This window comes from Mobula birostris, chromosome 6, assembly GCF_030028105.1.
Source record: "Mobula birostris isolate sMobBir1 chromosome 6, sMobBir1.hap1, whole genome shotgun sequence".
Taxonomy (NCBI): Eukaryota; Metazoa; Chordata; class Chondrichthyes; order Myliobatiformes; family Myliobatidae; genus Mobula; species Mobula birostris.
The window spans coordinates 33,835,927-33,858,039 of NC_092375.1; the positions used below are offsets into that span (position 1 = coordinate 33,835,927).

A 22,113-nucleotide genomic window follows, 5' to 3' on the forward strand; every position below is an offset into this window, starting at 1 on the left:
TGGCATGCAAGATGCAAAGTAGATTATGTCCTTATGCTTGATGATGGTATTATTTATAAATATACTGACAAGTGGCCTGAAAGGAGATGAAACACAGCATCTTGTCCGTGTCCCTCGTCTATTTACCAGTTTCTTGTTTTCTCTCTGTTTTAATGAACTGTGTACTATTTGGGAATGTAATGTTATGGAAAGACAACTTTACAAGATCCGCAGTCAGTATTAAACACTTACATTACCAGGAATGATTTTTTTTTTTGCTATTTTCTTTATTGAGACGATCAATTTACGACAGATACGAAGAAGGGTATGAGACAACCAAATTACAGGTTTGATTGTTGTTATCTAGTCATCATGAGAAATACATAAAAACTATCATGCTTCACATGAACTACTTGATAAGCAGCAAACTTGCATTTGGGAAAAGAGTTCTCTGCATAACTTTGGGAGAAAGGAGAAAAGTTTAATACTTCCTAGAGCCCGATTAAAATTGCTTTCTTACTGGAACATGTCAAAATAATTTGATGTTACAAGGCCAATGATGTCACTAATAATGATCTGTAAAGTCTTAACTCTAACAGTTTCCATAGAGACACATCTGCTGGAAAATAATTACTAAAGAATGGTTAGAATGTTACTTCTTGTACTGACGCATTTGTCAAGGCAATCTTTCAGAAATGACTGAATAATATATCATACTTTTCATGACTATATTTAATTGGAGAGATAGAAATACTTTTTTTTTCCATCTGTGCTATGCACAGCATTTTGAAATCAGTTTGAGTTTACTAAATGGTGTTAATAATTATTAAGTTTCCATTAGTTATAAAAGCATAGATAGAATGGACAGCTGGTGCCTTTATTGCAGGGTAGAAATGGCTAATACAAGACTGCATAATTTTAAGGTGATTGGAGGAAAGCATAAGAGGGACGTGAGAAAGTGGTGGATGTAGGAGGGAAATGTTGGAGTGATCTTCACGTAGGTTAAAAGGTCAGCACAACATGATACATACTGATCAGAGAATATGATATGAAACATCTGATAAACAATGCAGCAGAAGTTAATCAAAAGATATGATTAAATGAACTGGCTACTTAGCTAGGTTGATGTCATTCCAGTTCACCAAGCTATTTGCCCAGCTATTGCAGAATTCTGTGTTTTTTAAATGAGATCAGTGTCCTTGCAACCTCATCCACACCTTAACCACCTTCTAATCATTTTTAACCATCTTCTCTATTATGAAATACTTTTCCTTTCTAAATTTTCCCATCACAGTCTTCAAACTGTGCCCTCTGCCTTGCTCTGTCTGGTGCTTATATGTAGATTTTTCAATGCATCTTCCTTTGGTTCCTAATAAGACATCCTTTTATCCCCAAAGGATATCAAATTAAAGCTAATAGCTTTCTCTTATGACAACAAAATTCAATCTCTGAACCATCCATCAATGGTTTATACCCAGTCTCAAACCAACAACTTATTCAAAGTGCATTAACAGGAATGTCCTACAAATTCAGTATTCATACTGTAGACCTCAATTTCAATAATAAGAATACAATAAAATCTTCAGCTGAATATTAGTTTAGCATATCGGGCATGAACTGTAGTCAATACAAATAATCCCTGCAGTAGTTTTTTTTGTAAAGTGCACACTTATGACAGGTACTAATGAGGAGATATGATAAACAGGTGGAAAGTTTTTCACTTAGTTAATTATGTAGTTTTGATAGCTAAGAGGCAATAATTTATTTTATTCAAAAATTACGCACAGTATTTGCTTTGCTATGGCCTTGAAAGTGAATCCAGTTGGGGAGGTTAATTTTCCAGGCTGACAATGATTTTCCTGAGCTACATCGTGCTCGTGCTCTTACTGATGTCTGCGAAAACAAGTTTCCATTCAAGTTTCTGTTCCTGCACATGTATTTTTGCCAGATGACTATTGCTAGCTGACAACAATTAACAAACGACACAAAATACAACTTCTAACATCTCACATGGCTTTTAGTCCATTGTTAAAATGAGCATATATGAAGCCTGATTTTCTCCTGACCCTTTGCCACACTGATTAATTTACCATATTTCCCGCAGTAAAGATGATTGACACTGGTTGGGTTTGGCATGGTAAAGTAATAAAAAACTGCAATAAGAACCAAGCCACATTGCATCTACTCTCTAGCGCATCATTTGTTAATAGATTTAAACATGCTTTACAATTAAGAACTTAAATTGTTTTTAAAAAATTACATTTAACTTATGAATAGCTATTTTAACTGCGAGTTGTGCTTGAGTGAGGATGGGGAAGGGTGATTCCCACCCCCCCACTCTCCTTATACTGTTACTCATCCATTCCCCTATTCAATACATGATACCTCTATTTTCTTTCTGTCTTAGTGAAAAGAAGAAAACACCTTTAAGTTCAATCAGTCTGAATTTTAGATCTTGTTTCACATAATTCCTCACAGCAAGAAGAATCAATCCTGGCCATGGTATATCAAAGTTCAAAGTAAGATTTATTATCTGAGTACATATATGCCACCACATACAACTCTGAGATTCTTTTTCCTGCAGGCATACTCAGCAAATCTATAGAACTGTAACCGTAAACAGGATCACTGAACAATAAACTGTGCAAATGCAACTATAAATAAATAGCAATACTACCAAGAGCATGAAATGACAAGATAAAGAGTTCTTAAAGTGAGACCATTGGTACTGGAAATACCAGAAGTAGGATGAGTGCAGTTATATGTAAAGGTAACCAATGGTACCATTCTCCACCTGTCTAATGAAGCAACCATAGGTAAGCTAGTGGATTCTGAATGACTTCAAATTCATGCCACTTACTGCCTAGCATCTACTCCATAATAGCTTCATTATGTTGGCCACCATAGTGGTAAGGGTAGAATTGTTAGAACCTCCAAAAACAAGCACAAGTCCCCTTGTTTATGGAAATGATAGGTTTTGCTACCTAATGGATTTAACCAGGTCTTTTCATTGAAGAATTCATGTCCTTTTACTTCTGTTTTAACTATAATTCTTCAGTGGAGCAAGAGTGCTCCCTGCTTTCAAGATATCCTGAATATACCCACCTCTGTGGGAGGTTCATATGTATCCCAAAATGCACCAGCAATCTGCTGCTGGCAAGGGAAGTGGTCTATGGAAACATAAACAGGAGGATCATAGATGATCCCCTGTCTCAATATAATATTCTCTCCACTTGCTCTTCACCTCCTTCTGTGGTACAGAACTCTGCAGCTTCAACATATTCTGAGTGAAGAAATGTCTCCCCAGCTTGGGCATAAATGTCTTGATCCATTCAGATCCGTATCTGCGGCCCCTCATTCTACATGCCCCCAGCTGGCGGTGGGGGGTGGGGGGGGTAGTATCCTTCTGGCATCCAGACTGATTTTCATATTATTCCCATAACAGGCCTGTGGAGATGTGACAGTCGCCAGCGGTTTGCACAATTCAGGTTAGTACAGGTGATAACAAAGGCTCCAACTTTGAGGTGCAGTGGGGTTTCCTGAGTAGGTTGCATTCTCTGCATAGAGTCATTTAAAATTCGAAAACAAGCTTAAAGAAAATTTCAAGGTCCATAAACTTAATCAGAAATTAAATCCCCCTGTATTATTTTATTTCAATAACAAGAGTCTGCAAATTAGCAAAGTTTAAAGGAAATAAAACCATCAGGCTGAAAACCTGCCAGAGTAAAAGACTACATTTTAATTGGGTAATTTTCCCACTGAAGTCCTTTCAAGAAAACAAATTATATCTATCTGTGAAATTTTGGATACTTTGTACTTAAGCTCCCTCCAAAAGTATGGGGATTGTTTATAGCTATCTAATCATTTTCGTCGTCTCAACAGTGTCTCCACAATTCCAGGATCAGAAATAAAGCATCTATTATCTAACGATCTGAAACTCAGAATCATCCATCAAATGTAGAAAGAGAAAAATTATAAATATAGGAAAGTTCCATAACAAAACGTTTCAACATTGACTTTTTGACTGTAAACAACAAATTTCCATAAATCAGATATGAAAGGCTTTCAGGTTTCTGGAAAGAAAGCGACAGTAGTTCACTTTTTGGATAGATAATACCAATTTTATAATGTTCACTAGGGAGGGGGTGGATTCACTGGAGTGACGGGGTAAGAATGTGTCAGGCAATAACTGACCATTGTTCAAGACTTAATTGATCAACCACAATCTATAAACAAAACCTATATTAATGTACCTTACTGAAATTTATTTGCTTTATATTATCATGTCAGTTAATGCTTGCCATAAGTAGTTATGGTACTTTTCCATGGGTGATAGGGAAGTAATTGTGGAGGAAAATATGATCATACTTTAATTTTTCTTGTTAAAATAACATTGATAAAACAAGACAACTTCATTTTTTTTATCACTAGCATTATAGATCTAAATAATAGCTACTTGGTTATGTTTATCCCAATTCATGAAAGTCCATAAATGTTTTAATCATAAATCTCAAGGAAGAATAAGAATAAAAATTATACCATCCTCTTCAGGAGCCAAGGAAGCAGGTGGCTTAGTACAGTCTATACATACCAATACAAAGTTGTAAAGTCCAAATGTTAGCAGAGCAGCCCACAATTAGAAAGGGCTTTTGTCTATACTAAATTATTGACTAACAAACATATTCATACATAGTTTTTATCTGCAGTAAGTCCAGCACCAATGCATAATTGCTGGACACAGAAAACAGAAATCAGTTAAGAAGGCATTGCCAAGGTGGAGCTGGGCCGGAGTGAGTAAGAGGTCTATCCTAGACAAAACTCGAGCCAAAACAAACTGAAAAGATGAAACTTGATATAAAGTGAGAACTAAGTGCTAAGAATTTGATCATAACTGCATTAGGCTCTACAAACATTTCCATTAATACTGAAATTCAGTAAATGTGTTAAACACTATGTAATTCCATTGGTCAGGGGTAACTTACTTCCTCAAAAATAAGGATTGTGCAATACAGGGGTTCCCAACCTTTTTTATACTATGGAGCCTTACCATTAACTGAGGGGTCCATGAACCCCAGGTTGGGAACCCCTGGATACCACAATAATGACTTTATCATATACTTTACAGTACTCCATTTCCAAACTATGCTGCTAACATGTACTAAAGGAAAGTCAGAAAACGCCACAACTTGTCTACTGGCTTGCCTTTCCTTTCTCTGTGATTCCAGGCCAAGCCACATAGAGTTGGCTTGAATAGATTTACGTTTAGCCTGGCTCAATCATTGCTAACCTAAAGGAAAAGGGAGGAAAAAGAGAGCAAGGAGGGTCAATTAGTATTAACTGTACTACGGCTGTAACTTCACATTAAAATCCTATTGTCTACATGAGATAACTAATTGATTTTACTCACCGCTCATATTTATGCTGATTTTTACTTCCACTGTCCTGGGTTTCAAAACACCTCTATCTAATAATGTAGTCTGGCATGCACAACAGACATTATAATTAAATACCATTCAACACATGTTCTGTCTGGCTCATACAGTGCATCTATTCCATTAATCTTCATATAAGAATCAATTCTCATGCAAAGCAGAGTGGACTTGATTTGGATTAACTCACTGGAAAATGTATATGAGGTAAGAGAAGGATCAGTGGAAAAATATCTATTGTTGAATGAGGGCAATAGTTGTATTTTTTGTTTTATTCATGTTTCTGTTTCAAGACAAGGTATCATGGACAAGGCCAGCATTTTTTTCACATCACTAATTACCCATAAGTGGTGTGTGGCGAGCTACCTTCCTGAACTCCTGTAGTGTTTGAACAGAGAAGTAATGGTACAACAATTTCAGAGCACATTGGTAGTTAACTATATGGAGTCACCCTGGAGTCAGATAGGCCAACCTGGGTAGAGTTTGCAGAATTCCTCCCATTAGCAAATCAGAACAACTTTTATGACGGTATATTAGTTTTATTGGTCATCGCAGGTAACATTAATTGTTTTGGTTACAAATTCCAGGCTCATAAATTAATTTAAATTCCTCAACTGCTGTGAGGTGAGGGTGGAAGTAATTGCACTGAATTGATCACCCAAGCCTCTAGTTTAAGAATGAACATAACCTGAAAGGAAACGTAACCTTCACATCCATCAAAGTCCAAACCACTCTGAAGTCATCAAGACTTCCAAACAAACTCTTGCACACCATACAGGTGCTACAGGAGGTCTTCTAAGGGTTTAATAAGGCAGAGAGAAAGAGCACAAGGGCAACCTGCTGGAAGAATGTAGAGGAGAGTGGATTCTTCTCCGAACTATTCTCCAGTGCCCGCCTCAGGCAGAATGAAGCTCGAGGTGACAGCTTTTCAGTAAGGTGGCCCAATACAAAATACGACACACACCTGCAGCTACTGAACCATTCACCATCTTCCTGGTCATTGATTGAAGAAGTTACCATGTCCATCACAGGCTGAACTTGAGTTGTATTCCTTGCACTATTTCACAAGGAACTTCATTACCACACTCTCATTAAAGCCTGGAAAGGAGCAACAGGTCAAGCAAAGCATGTGGACTTGACAGGTCTGAGACGTTTTCAAAGCTGCAAGTTTCTATTGATGGAACGTACATCACTTTGGAACTGCTCCATGTCAGAACAGTTCAGAAACCAAAATAAATCTCATTTATCATGCTTGATCATTACTTAGATTATTTTTTTCTGTGCACCACCCACATAACAGGCTAGGCATCCACAAGCCTTGTGAACTGATTTTCCATGTCTACCGTGCTACTGAAATGTCATCCCTCCTAAAGAAACATGTGGAACAGGGAGAAAGAGGGTGATGTGCTATTCACAACCATGTGGCTTCTTATTCCATTGGCCAACCCACATTTTTCTGATTGGGCAGAACAATGATGCAACCAAACAAATATCCTAATAACTGAATAGCCCTGGATGCACAGTGCTTGCTAGAGCAGGTTTTGAGAAGATTCATTATATTCTGCTATATGTTGTAAAACCAAGACTTCTTCTATAGATATGTGGTGGAGAGTATGTTGATTAGTTGCATTACAGCCCAATATGGAAACTCCAATGCCCTTGAAACAGAAAATCCTACAAAAAGTAGAGGATATGGCCCAGTCCATGTAAAGCCCTCCCTCACACTGAGCACATCAAAACAGGTGATGCTCTTTTCTCGTGGCCACCATCAAGGAGATGTTACAGGAGCCTCAGGTCTCACACCACCCGGTTCAGGAACAGTTATTCCTCTCATCCATCAAGCTCTTGATCAAGTGGGGATAACTTTCTTTACCTTCACATGCCCCATCACTGAACTGTTCCCACAACCTATGGACTCACTTTCAAGGACTGCTCATCTCATGTTCTCAATATTTATTGCATATTTATTCTCATAATTACTATTTTTCCCCTTTTGTATTTGCACAGTTTCTTGTCCTTTGAACATTGGCTGCTCGCCCGCCCTGTTGGGTAAAGTCTTTCAATGATTCTATTATGCTTCTTGGAATTACTGAGCATGCCTGTGACAAAATGAATCTCAGAGTTGTACAGTAAATGATGACAAATATGTACTTTGATAATAAAATTACTTTGAACTTTGAATCATGAAGACCAGCCCTATGTTTAACTGAACGGTAAAAGTGCAGATCTGGAGGGGAGTCAGGGAAGAAGAGGAATGAGCTGCCACTTTCAAAGCCTCTATGGACTCTTTGTTTTTGACCAGCTAAATATCCATGAACATAAACCTTCATTCTCCATTCCTCACAGTCCCAAAGTTCACCTTCCCTCTGTTCCTGAGCAACTGGCTATAAAAATAAAAGCCAACACCTTGGAATAATATATTCCATATCAAAGTAACAAATGATAACACCCATTGGATATATCAACTTATCACCCTTGTCCATTCTCTTAGTGCCCATCTTCCAATATCCTTTGTACTGTTGTCTCAGTGTCTGCATCATGGTCGGTGGAAGGCACTTGAAGTGAACCAGGCTGCAAACCAGGCCTTCAGAATCCACTCTCTTGAAATTCTGTCTGTGATTGGGACTGGCTAGCTGGCTTGTAAAAGTGAGGGTATCAGCAGTGTAGCAGCTGCTAGATGAACAACATTTTCATCTTCATTAAGGACTGCAAGTTTGTGCCCCGTAGAGCTAATGCTACTGGCCTGGAGAAAATGCATTGAAATGAAGGACAGGTTGCAGGACCACTGCAACATCCCACAAAGCTTTCTGAGTAAGAGAACCAGAACCACAATGGAAGCAATCCAAGCCTCTAGTGTAGCACCACAATCCTCGAGTAACACATCATTTTTCTGTAATGAAAAAATATTGGTTACAAGAAGGGTCAAAGCCCTCTATATTTCCTGAGGAGACTGAGGTCCTTTAACATCTGCCGGACGATGCTGAGGATGTTCTATGAGTCTGTGGTGGCCAGTGCTATCATATTTGCTGTTGTGTGCTGGGGCAGCAGGCTGAGGGTAGCAGACACCAACAGAATCAACATACTCATTCGTAAGGCCAGTGATGTTGTGGGGATGGAACTGGACTTTCTGACGGTGGTGTCTGAAAAGAGGATGCTGTCCAAGTTGCATGCCATCTTGGACAATGTCTCCCATCCACTACATAATGTACTGGTTGAGCACAGGAGTACATTCAGCCAGAGACTCATTCCACCGAGATGCAACACTGAGCATCATAGGAAGTCATTCCTGCCTGTGGCCATCAAACTTTACAACTCCTCCCTTGGAGGGTCGGACACCCTTAGCCAGTAGGCTGGTCCTGGACTTATTTCCTGTCATAATTTACATATTATTATTTAATTATTTATGGTTTTATTACTATCTAATTATTTATGGTGCAACTGTAACGAAAACCAATTTCCCTCGGGATCAATAAAGTATGACTATGACTATGTTATCAGTTTCTGCATTGCAGCTAACTCCACAGTTGTGCATCTGGTGTTGTCTAGCATATCCTTGCTGGAAAAGCTGAGTTCCAAGCTCCATGCAAAGTCCTGCAGCATGGTTGATGCTGAAAAGTGCACATAAGCTTTCTGAAGGGTTTGCCTTACGCAGCAACCATTTCATGGTGATCTGCTGCATGTTTCTTCTGTGGGCTGCCCCATTTACTGTAAGTACTCATCTGCTTCATCTGCAACTGTATTTGAGCAATAATTCCCTCCTAGGAAGTATAAACCTGCTCTACCATTTCTTCTGCCCTGGCTTCAGATTAGTCAATGTTAGTGACTCACTTCATGCATAAACCTTTTTAAAGCTAACTTCTACAGTTTACATTGGCATGGTGATTATGTAATTCAAAAACCCAAACTAAGGATCATACACTCCGTGGCCACTTTATTAGGTACACCTGCTCATTAATGCAAATAATCCATCAACCAATCATGTGACAACAACTCAATGCATAAAAGCATGCAGACATGGTCAAGAGGTTCAGTTGTTGTTCAGGTCAAACATCAGAATGGGGAAGAAATGTGATCTAAATGACTTTGAGTGTGGAATGATTGTTGGTGTGAGAAGTGGTGGTTTGTGCATCTCAGAAACCACTGATCTTCATGCACACAGTCTCTAGAGTTTACAGAGAATGGCGCGAGAAACAAAATATACCCAGTGAGCAGCAATTCTGTGGACAAAAACACCTTGTAATGGGAGAGTTCAGCGGAGAATAGCCGGACTGGTTCAAGCTGATAGGAAGGTGACAGAAACTCAAATAACCACACTTTATAATAGTGGTTTGCAGAAAAGCATTTTTGAATGCACAACATGCTGAACCTTAAAGTAGAGGGGCTACAGCAGCAGAAAACCATGAACATACACTCAGCGACCATTTTATTTGATGCAGGAGGTATTTAATCTAGTGGCCACTGAGTGCATAGCAGTTGGAAAACTAAAATTCTGGAAGTTAAATCTGCAAACAGTTAGTTTCAATATGGTAATGAGGAATCCGCTAGGTTATTAGTAGGGAACGTGCTTACTGTCTGATTCCAAATACATAATATTTTAAGAACTACCTCCAGAAAGCTCACAGCAGCTGCTCCGGTGATGTCTGTTATTTGTCAAGTAGGGTGCCGTGCACAATCCTGATTTGATGGAGACGGACATGAGAGCACAGAGGAACATCTGGTGAAACTTCTGAAATGCCTGCTTTGCTGCTGCTGCTACTGTGTGGTCCAGACTCTCTGGAGAAGGCCCCGAGTCTTTGGCTTTGTTTGTTGCTCGGCAGCTGGGGCGGGGTCGAAGCGCTCGGCAGAGGATGGCGCTCGGAGAGGCTGTGTCAGAGGGGCTGGTCAGAGGCTCGAAGTTTTCGGACGGACTCGGAGTCTGCTGTGGTCGGGTGCTTCCAATGGTGCTGCATCGGCGAGTTGACGGTGCTTGGAGGTTCATTGCACGGAGAGTTCCTCCCTTCTGCTGCCTGCGTGGGATGATGAGTCTATCGGGACTTTGAGACTTTTTTTTTACAGTGCCCATGGTCTGCTCTTTATCAAATTATGGTATTGCTTTGCACTGTTGTAACTATATGTTATAATTATGTGGTTTTGTCAGTTTTAGTCTTGGTTTGTCCTGTGTTTTCTTGTGATATCATTCTGGAGGAACGTTGTATCATTTTTTAATGCATGCATTTCTAAATGACAATAAACGAGGACTGAGTGTCCTCATAATCTAAAAAAATGGCCTAATAAGCCTGACAATATAAGGGAGTTAGGAATAAGCAATAAACACTCCACCCCTGTGAATGAAGTAAAAATAGGACAAGCTTGGCGTTTATCTGAGGATGTAGAGTGTTAAGTCAGGTATCAGAATATCCTTGTCTTCTTCTGGCTCTTACCTTATTTCCTGGCTACTTGTTATCTGAGAAGAGAAAGACAAAATGTTAGGTTGAGACGAGGGTAGCAAAGCCAAAGGGGATCTACTCCATCTGCAACTTGTAAATCAGTGGAGCTTGGCCAATAAGCCATGGGGACAAGGTGTGTTGCAAGAACTATTGATGACAGTCTTCAATAGTTTTAGTCCTTTTGCTGCCACCACTCCTTTGCTCATAGGCTTTTCCTAATCTCCAAGGAAATGAGGTGGTGCACTATGCAGGTAACTCACCTCTCAGATGCTGATAACAATACATCATAATTTGTCCTGCAGCTGGGAAAGAAGTGGCTCACTGAATACCACCAAGAACACTTGCGTGATGTGCCTGGTTAGGGGTGATTGTGCATGCGAGGCATCTAAACAGAATGAAATGTATGAGAGAGCGTGGAGAAGCACATGAATGTTAGCTACAAGTCCTGACTGACAGAGATTGTTGGGAAGTTAATGGTGTAGGTGCAGTGCATCATTAACTTACCAACAATCCCTGTCAATCAGGACTTGTATTTGTGTATGGGTATATCTAAAGATACTTGCAGTAATCCTGGCAATGCATACAGAGCCATCTAGAGACACTGCAATTACCTAGTGTTTGATTTTGGCCATTCACCTCGAGCTATCTACTTCCAGACTTATCACATTTGCCTGAAGGAGATGCTAGCACCTCATGGGTAGAAATACTCTTTTTCCTCTACTAAGAGATGTTGGAGACAATGCTCCAAACTAGAGTGGCACAGTAGTGTGGAGGCCAGCGCAATCGCTTTACGGTTGAGGTTCGATTCCTGCCGCTGTCTGTTAAGAGTTTATACATTCTCCCCATGACTTCGCGAGTTTCCTTTGGGTGCTCCTGTGTCCTTCCACATTCCAAAGACAAATGATTAGGATCATGGTTAGTAAGCTAACTAGGGTGCTATGTTGGTGCCTGAGGCACAGTGACACTTGCGCAATTTTTCGCTGATTTGATGCAAACGTGTACATGTAAAAGTAAAACTAATCTTAATAAAGTTTATCTCTCATTTGTTGTGCCTGTTTTACTCTGTTACATTCATATTTATACATACATGCATACACCAGGTACTAAAGCCAAAATGCACCTCCCCATAAAGCTCCCCATTGTTACAGAATTAGCTCACTGATCAGTACAACTTGCAATGTTCAAAGTTCAAAGTAAATTTTTTATCAAAGTACATATGTGTCACCATATACTACCCCGAAATTCATTTTCTTTCAGGCATTCACAGTCAATACAAAGAAACACAGTAGAATCAATTAAAAACTGCACACAACAAACAACCAATATGCAAAAGACAAACTGCAAACACAAAAAGAAAAAAAAATTAAGCAATAAATATCGAGAACACGAGTTGTAGAGTACTTAAGGTTGCATCCATAGATTGTGAAATCAGTCCAGTGTTGGGGCAAGTGGAGTTATTCCCTCTGGTTCAAGAGTTGTTCATGAACTGGTGGAGTGGGACATGTGGCTCCTCTAACACCTTCCTAACGGCAGCAACAAGACAGCATGGCCTGGATGGGAGTCCTTGATGATAGTGCATGGGCTGATGCTGTAATCATGCCACTGAACTGGCAGCAAGAAATCTTTGCATTGCATCAAACGGACGTAAATCAATTATTTGCCATGCATTATATTCCCATCATCCATTTTCCAACAGGAACTTTGTACTTGCTGATCAATTCAGTCAAATGCTTCATGTTGCTTCACACGTTACGGCCCCAGTTCTCCTGGGTTCTGACAGTGTTTCTCAGTGTGAGCGCTGCTCGGTTTCCGGATTCCAGGGTAATGGCTGAATCAGACTTGCTGCCCGAGCTGTGCCAGTGTTTTCAGGGCTTTGCTCCATTCTGGACTAGAAACAGAGCTCAAGAACAGTAGCTTAGATTCACCCCCTCCCACTCCTTGTGTACCCTCTTATGCTGCAGTTTCTGCTGTCACATCTCTGGAGCCACTCATCAGAATGGGCAGCATAAAAGGAAATAATAATTTATCGGCTTCTTAAATTCTGTGTATTCTTGTTTACTTTCCTATACTCTCAAAACATCTCGTGCTTCCACTTAATTTGAGTTGTTTTTTTTATTATTTATTTCATTTTTCATTGTTATTCTCTTCTGAATATTTGAGACAAAAATGATTAAAGGCTTAAAGATTAGCTTTATTTGTCACATGCACGTGGAAGCATCAAAACACAGAGTGAAATGTATTATTTTGCATTAACAACCAACACAGTTCGAGAAGCACCCGGAGGAATCACACAGGTCACGGGGAGAATGTACAAACACAGAGACAGTGGTGGGAATTGAACCCTGGCCTTACAGCTGGCACTGTAAGCATTATGCTAAACTCTACACTACCACGCCATCCCACAAAAGAACAGTTAGCTATAGAGGAACTCACTCCCTCTACCACTGATGCAGGCACCTATAGTGTATGCTGTTTTCTACTCCAACAACACTTCCCAAATCCACAACCTTTACCACCTAGGACATTGGCTTCAAACACATTGGAACATTATCACCTGCATATTCCCTTCCAATCACACAACATCATGCCATGGAAACATACTAACCGTTCTTGGAGCTTCCTACCCCAATAACATAGTGACACCATTTTTCAGCAACTCAAGAAAGTCACTCGCTACATCCCTCTCAAGGGTAAAGAAGGCAGGCAATTGAAGTTGCCATTGACAGTGTTGCCCAGATCTCCAAAAACAAGCAGCAATAGTCGTGGAGAGAGGCCGACACCAGATAAATGCTCCGAGTTGAATTTCATGGGCAGGTTTAGTTTTGGTCCATCCATATCAATGGTGTTACATTCTCTGAGGCTCTTCTGCCTCTCAGGCACTTCCTGGCTGTCAGCAGGACCAGTGAGAACAACCTCTCAGGTTCAGGAAAGAAGAATTTGGGACAATGGAATATGCCACTGGAATCCATTCTGGGAAATGCAGGACATAGATGCTGTGGCAGATGTGTGCATGTCTTGGATGAGATATTAAAACAAGGTTCACGATTAGATGGATGTGAAACATTTGTGGAAAAAAAGGCTTTCTGAATATAGATAATAGTAGTGACTGTGAGTTATTATCTGGCTATACAGACCCAGAACACATTCATGGCTTATCATCCTTCCAGTCCATGACAGAATTTTCGGGAACTAAGGGAAAGTTTTCATTTCTTCTGTAGTCCCCTGGTAAGCCTCAGGCTCGCTCAGCTCGCTTTCGTCTTGGGGGAGCAGCCTTCAGCCCCGCCAAACTGGGTAATCAAGTTTGTGTGGATGCTGTGTGATGTACCCCACACCGCCAAATAACAGACAATACACCATATGCGATTAAATGTTTACAATTTATAGATATTACTGGAACTATGTAATTAGAGATAAAATATAAAAGGAAAGTAAAAGGCACCAAACTTATCAAAGTTCAACCACTTCGTGCACAACAGTTGGAGCTCAATTAACGGAGTCTTCTTTCCACAATTCGATCCCCTCTGACCTCCTCAACCCGCCGCCTGGGACCAACCATGGTGGTCGACCAGACGCTCCACGAGTCTGTCTTTGTCTCCTCTCCTTGCCGAAGACCCTGGGCCTCGGACTCCCGCTCGGGGTCCGTTCCATCGCCCAGCTTACAGCATCGCATCTCCTCTCTCTGTCCTCATCGCACCTTCTGTCCCAAAGCCCGCAAAAACAATAGTTTACAGACACACAAGAAAGAATAACATCTATCCCAATAAGTTAGCAAATGAATTCAATTCTCTTATCAGTAATATAACCCAAACAAGCTGCTAGAGAGAGAACTTTCTCAGCAGTTAACATAACAAAGAAGCTATTTTATTCTAACATAAAAGAAGAAACCCCTTACACTCTCCCCCCACCAAATTTAGTCATGTCCTCATGACTTCTAAATAGCTCGCCCACCCTTCCTGCAGACACAAAAACCCAATCCAGGTACAAACAGTGACATTGCTTCCCAAACAGTCGACCTTACGCCCTGTTCCCCAGACGCTACATAGGCCACCCTATCTGGGAGTTTCCTAATCCTCCAAGACCTCCGTACCCCCTCACCTAAGCCCTTCAGGCTCCAACACTACTGGGGATACCTCGGGTCTGCTTGCCAACTCCTCTCTCAATCTCTCACTCATGCCCTCACTGCACTTCGGAGCCCCCTGTCCGGTGTCCGGGGCCCTGCTTCTTTTCTTTCAGGGTCCTGCAGTAACCCAGGCTGCCCACAGCTAGCCCTCCCCACTACACCTGACTCAGTGGGAGAAGGGCCAAATGTATCTTCCTCAATCAAGTGGAAGTTAGCGAAAGGCAGCATGTACCACACATCCAGCACATCATCTTTCGAATCCATATTCTTCCTCATTTCCTCGATCAGTAGCTGCTGTTTGATTTTCTCCAAACTGAAGCACTTAGTCTGGGCTGCCTCTGCAGCCTCTTCAGCCTCCTGCTGTCGAGACGTCAGCTCCTTGGGGTCACATCATAGTCCCCCAAGGTGAATCCAAACCCTAGGCAATCATCCACATATGCCAAAACTCCAAACACCTCCACATCCCCCATGGTCTTCCCCATGCCCCGCGGGAAGGTTGCAGGGGCTCCGGACATGCCTGTGGCATCTTTTCGGAATGGAAGAATCCTACGGGACCTATAACGGCCGTCTTCACCTTGTCGGCCTCACTCATCGGGATCTGGCAACATCCACTCCTCAGATCCAGCACATTAAACCACATCGCACCACACAAACAGACCATCGCATCTTCGTCCCTCAGGACCATATTCTGGTCAATGACAGTGCGCCTGTTCAGAGTCCTATAATCCACACACACGCTACCTACGTCTTCCACGGCTACAGGGGCCAGTCGCCACGACCTCTCTCTCACTGAGGTGTCTTCAGCGGTCAACTCCCCTCCCTCGTGATATTTCGGAGCATCTACTAGGAGGGTCTCACCCTCAGATAATTTCCCCAGGCCGTACCACAATCGGCTCTCATTTAAATTCGGTACCGACACAAGGCTGCTACACACACCCTCACAAGCAGCTCGAAACACTGGGTGCACAGACAATGCCCCCATGACCTCCAGTTTCACTGACCAATAATTGTCTTCTGGATAATCAGTGGCACTGGTACCCCAGTTCTCCAGTGCCCTTAATGTTGTCAAGGGTAAATGCTTCAGACACCAGTTGTAAAACAAACTGTACAACAACTAGACCTGCGTCCCGGTGTCGAAGATGGCTTTAGCATAGCTTCCATCTATCCGTAACGACACACGGGGACGTGGTTCCTCTAAGCCTTCAGGAATAGGGTCTTTTCCTTTCGGAAGTTCCTTGGTACGTTGCTGGGAACGTGCTCCCCCAGAGACCCCAAGCCGTTCCCCCACTGGACCTCCACTAAGTTTCCCGACACCTCTCTGATCAGCTGAACAACTGAGGGAGGGGCTGATCCCCCTGGCACTGCAAGCAATTTAGCCGCTCTCCTAGCCAGCGAAGATACACTGAAAGCTTTTCCCCAATCTTCTGACACCGGCATGGAAAGCCCCCCCAGGCACTGCATTTTACTTCCAGTCGAACCAGACGCATTTTCCCCCGCTTTCAGATAACTGGCAGCTGTCACTACGGGGTAATTGACCCTGACAGTTCTAACACCGTCAACAGGCCGCCTACTCAAACTTTCAACCAATCCCTGCCGCTCTCCCTCAACCGAGCACTACCACTCATCTAACAACTGAGAGACCCGCTCCGCCCACACCTCGTACGGCTCCTCCCCTTTAGGAGTGGACAATATCCCAAAAACCAGGTGGAGTCTGCCATAGCTAGAACATTTATTCACAGACACTACCTCCAAATCAGACCACTCTTTCCTCTCTCTCCTAACAGTATGGACAGCCCATGGCCCCGCCTCACCAGGGGCACCAATAGACACTGGCAGTCCCACCACCATTTTGTCAGTGTTAGTCTGAACTCAAACAAAGACCTCCAGGCTACCAACAGCCACCCCACCCAACACGCATGCAGTAACAACCAGCAATTCCACAGAGGCACACTAGCTTTCCGTCCCCGCCGCATGCATAATTTAAAGAGGGCGATCACACAGCACCCCACTGAATCAAGTCCACGGACAAAGCCCCCAAGTGTACCCCCCTGGTAAGCCTCAGGCTCGCTCAACTCGCTTTCGTCTAGGGGGAGCAGCCTTCAGCCCCACCAAACTGGGTATTCAAGTTTGTGTGGATGCTGTGTGATGTACCCCACCCCGCCAAATAACAGACAATACACCATATGCGATTAAATGATTACACTTTATAGATCTTACTGGAACTATGTAATTAATAGAGATAAAATATAAAAGTAAAAGGGGCCAAACTTATCAAAGTTCAACCACTTCATGCACAACAGTTGGAGCTCAATTAACGGAGTCTTCTTTCCACCATTCAATCCCGTCCGACCTCCTCGACCCGCCGTCTGGGACCAACCACGGTGGTCGACCAGATGCTCCACACGAGTCCGTCTTCGTCTCCTCTCCTTGCCGAAGACCCTGGGCCTCGGACACCCGCTCGGGGTCCATCCCGCGCCCAGTTTACAGCATCGCGTCTCCTCTCTCTGTCCCTGTTGCGCCTTCTCCCCCAAAACCCGCGAAAAACAATAGCTTACAGACACACAAGAAAGAATAACATCTATCCCAATTGGTTAGCAAATGAATACAAACCTCAGTAATATCAGTAATATAACCCAAACAAGCTGCTAGAGAGAGAACTTTCTCAGCAGTTAACATAACAAAGAAGCCATTTTATTCTAACATAAAAGAAGAAACCCCTTACACTTCTAAATGTATCCGAGTCCAGGTAGAAATTAAGAGATAACTAACATTAATTCTGCCTCTCTCCATATCACTCCTCATAATGCTATTATTTTTTCCAATAGCTTAACTTAATTACTTTGCACACATTATGCAAAAAAAATTCCGGTTTGAGAGATACAGGAATAACTTTTTCTGAAAATACTGAGGGTACAATGAGATTTTCCATTTCCGATCTGGATGGCAGATAGTATCAGTTAGCAATAGTTGATTGCATTGATGAAATTGTATTCTGTTTCCAGCCACAATTAGCTTGGCTTTGAATTGTGCATTTTCTTCAAAACATTGTTGAGAGCATAATAAGCTGTGAAAAAAACATGCTATCTAATTTGTCTTCCACTCACCACATGAAAATCTTTCACAAGTAGCCAAATATGTTTCTGATGTTTCTAACACCATTGTTGGGCATGACCTCAGCACTCATATTCATAGTGCACGCATGTAGATTTTAACCCTTTTGTTGGCAAAGTGAGAAACCCAAACAAGAGAATGAGTGAAGAGTTTTTGATAACTGTTAATATCTTCCTTTCATGGTTATTGAATTGTCCTAGATATTTGATAAATCAGTGTATATTGATCAGGGTCACCGGTTTGACCTGCATTGAAAATCTGTAAAGCACTTTCTACAAAGATTATTGAACAAGGCTAAAAAAGATTTGCAACTTATCAGCAGTTCTTCTGGACTTCACAGCCCAAGGATAAATACATCAAACAGGAAATGAGCTGCTGGAGGTACTCAGCAAGTCAGCTGCTGGAGGAACTCACCTACAGAGGGAAACGGACAGTTGACTCAATCCAAATAAAGGGTTCAATCTGATACATGGACAGACTGCTTCCCTCTACAAATCCCACCTAACCTGCTGAGATCCCCCAGCAGCTCTCCCTTTCCTCCAGATTCCAGCATCGTAGTTTCTTGTGGCTGGATAAATGTCTCAATTCTATGCTCCAAATAAATGGTTAACTCATAAAGAATCCAAGCTTGAAGGCAAGGCCATAAAAACGGAGCATCATTCCTCTGACCCATCCTCACTCCTAGTAAGGCTGTCCTCTGGGCATTTCAGATTGATGACTTCATAAACGCTACAACACAAACAAATAAAACTGGAAATGCCTCCACTGCCGGGCAAATTCTGTAATGAAAAGCAAAATATTAAATCTCAGATATATACCTGCATCAGAACTGGAAGCTGTTGTAAAGATTTGGTTCTGACAACAAGACTGTCATAAATACTAAATGCATTCTTTCTTCACAGGTATTGCAAGATTTAATTTATTGCTGGTTCTAAAAGGACTCCAATTTTTGCTTCTTCATTATATACATTTCATGACAATAAAATTTTTCCTATAGTCAATAGGAATGGAATATCTAAAAGAAAACATTCAAAATTCAAGCAGTAAATAGAGAGAAACTAATGATTTTTTTAAATGATCAACTGTTTCCATGAACCTATAATGAAGACTACATAACAACAAGATTAATGCTAATGTGGATAAATATACAATTATGGTACTAAAGTTATTACATTCACTTCCAAGAAGCTGAAAATAGCAACTGGGACCCTATGCAGTCCAGCTGCCCTGTAATAAAAGGCTGAACAAGATAAAGCTGAGTACTCATACCACAGCACCCCTAGAGGTGGAAGGACAAAAGAACAATTAACATTACTAATACATGTAATAGAAACAGGAACTACTGTTATAAATGTAGGAAATGAATAGGATTGGAGCCACAATATACATATGTGCAAATATAATAGTTCAAAATTCAAAACTATCAGGCTTTATAATTTGAAGTTAATAAATCCATCAGGATATAGTGCAGAATGTCTTCATTTTACACATCTAGCCCAGACCAAATAGTATAAAAGTTTAATATCTCTCCTGTCTGCATGGCTTACTTGAAGCCAAATTGTGACAATCCAAAGTGAACTGCACATGTCCAGGATTCTGTACAAATTGGCACTACATTGCCAATCTCACTCAAAGACTCCAAAGTGACTGAAAGAATTAAAAAGATACAGAAGTTTGAGATCATCTTCACATCTCCTCATTGAAGATGATATTTACGCCTTAGTCAACATCATTAAAAGACAGATTACCTGGTAGTTATCACACAGTTGCCTGCAAGAGCTTGCTGACTATGAATTTGTGGATGCATTTCCTGCAGATGTGATAACCCTTCAAAACTAGTCCATTGGTTGCAGAGGCACTAAGGTCTCACTATATATTATTACATGCGCAGGTCTTTTACTTTTGAGGCCAATGTTCACAATATTAAGCATATAATTTCCCTCAATAATTCACAATAACACCATTAAATGAAAAAAAGAGCTCAGGCCTGGACAGCTAATTGTTCATAATTTGGCTGCAATTTTGTCAGTCCAAAATTCAAGTTGAACATTACAGGAAAGATGTGGCGATTTTGAAAAGGGTGCAGAAGAGGTCCACTAGGATGCTGCCTGGTTTAGAGGGTATGAGCTGCAAGGAGAGGGTGGACAAACTCGCATGGTTTTGTCTGGAGCACTGGAGGCTGAGGGGAGACCTGATAGAAGTTTATCAAATTAAGACAAGCACAAATAAGGTAGACAATCAGAATGTCTTTGCCAAGGTAGAAATATTGTGCATTGGAGAGCATACACTTAAGGTGAGAGGGGGAACATTTAAACGTGATGTGCAGGACAAGCTTTTTTCATAGTGATTGATGCTGGAATGGGCTACCAGGAATAGACTACCAGGGATAGAAGTGGAAACAGATACAATAGTGTTGTTTAAGAGACTATTAGAGTCATGAATATATGGGAAATGCAGAGATATGGATAATGTACTGATAGAAAAGATTTAGTCTACTTCGATATCATGTTTGACTTCAAAGAGTCAGTCCCTGTGTTCTAGATTATATGATCAGGCTCTGTAATATGCTTGAAAGTTACTTCTCACCACCAATGTTTCCAGGATCCAAACATTCCTAATTTCTGCAACTGAACGTAAAGTAATTGGCAGCACATCGTTAAAGATTTGTAAATTATCATTTCTTCACAGTAATTATGCTCCTCACAATTTGGAATATCTAAATTTGAAGTAGAATACAAAAACATCACAGCATTACCTGAAAAAAAAACTTTGTTCTGAGTTGCTAGTAAGGAATTGATTTTAATTTGCATACGCACAAGTTTGCAAACAAGTTTAATATGAGGTTAAAACAATATACCTTTAATGATTGGTGAAGAACAAAGTTCATTTTAAGTCATTATATAAATGTTAGCATTATATTCCCCCAGTGATTCTGTAAATAATTGGTTAACCCATTCAGGTATCAAGATCCCAAGTCAATTGGTTGATTCCAGTTAGAGGGCAACGGGAATTGGTCCAAGTACAGGGTAAAAACTGACAGGGGTCCACTTTTCTATGTCACCGATTCCCACATGGGATAGTTTGCACAAGTGGTTATAGGAAGGTCCAATGAGCACGGGCTGCTGCTCACCAGTGATGACTCTCACAGTAATATTCACTAAAACAATCTCCACAAATAAATAATGGAACTACTCCTCTGCCAAGCACAGAAGAGAAGTGGAGAACATTGCAAGCGATTGGAAATAGGGTATTAAATATTGGCAGTCATTTAAAACGAAAACAATTTTTTTGCAACTCAGGTTTGCACCACGAGCTGGAATAGCAACTCCACTTACCTCGAGGCAAAATCCTTGCATTTTCTACCAGGCTAAGAGCAATCCCGCCGAAGATAACAAAAAGAAATTTGACAGACATTTCGCGGAGGAGCAGGCTTAAGAGAAGCTTTCTCTTTGAGACCTGGATCAGCAGTGAGCCTGAAGCTTAAAGTAAAGCACCATCAGCACTGGTGGGAGGAGACCCTGCGTCGTCAGACGCCACACACAGAAACTGGGGGTAGAAATTGGCAACCTCTGGAAAGTCGTGTAAGTTCTCCTTGCCAACACCCTGCTGAAATTAGTTTTGATAACTTTTGCTAAATGAGGAAAATAAGTTCATTTTACAGAGTAGCTTTTAGTTCTAAAATTTATGTAGAGTATGCGCCGCTGCCAAAATAAAATTCCTTGCAGTTCCAGTTTGCAAATACGTTTCGCAAACCAAGCAACCAAAACTTTTCAATTTTAATTACATTTTGTATTTATGTGTAAACCATGTAACCATTATAGAACGGCTGATGGTATTTGCCATTTATGGAAATGAACGTTGGAAGTACAACTGCTGCACTCAAGGCATTTTGGAAGGTGATGATAACGTACATCTGCATCTTTTAGTGTCTCGTTCAGCTGACCTTTTAATGGTTAACGCGTTAATTTATATAATATCTTTTAGCTTGTACGCCATCACAATCTCTTGAGTAACTGTGTAATTAAAGATACCTTAAAACAAACATGTT

The 22,113-nt window shown here is 41.1% G+C and overlaps 1 protein-coding gene across 5 annotated transcripts in view; it reads right to left on the reverse strand.

The window, feature by feature from the left end:
- The window catches only part of LOC140198922 (uncharacterized), a 332,378-nt gene extending 310,835 nt beyond the window's left edge, over nucleotides 1-21,543 (reverse strand). For all 5 annotated transcript variants that reach the window (XM_072260177.1, XM_072260176.1, XM_072260175.1 and 2 more), the window contains exon 1: nucleotides 21,401-21,543. In XM_072260177.1, coding sequence (XP_072116278.1) covers nucleotides 21,401-21,479 — 79 coding nt within the window. In that variant the 5' untranslated portion in view covers nucleotides 21,480-21,543. The remainder of the gene's footprint in view (nucleotides 1-21,400) is intronic.
- Nucleotides 21,544-22,113: the final 570 nt, after the last annotated feature.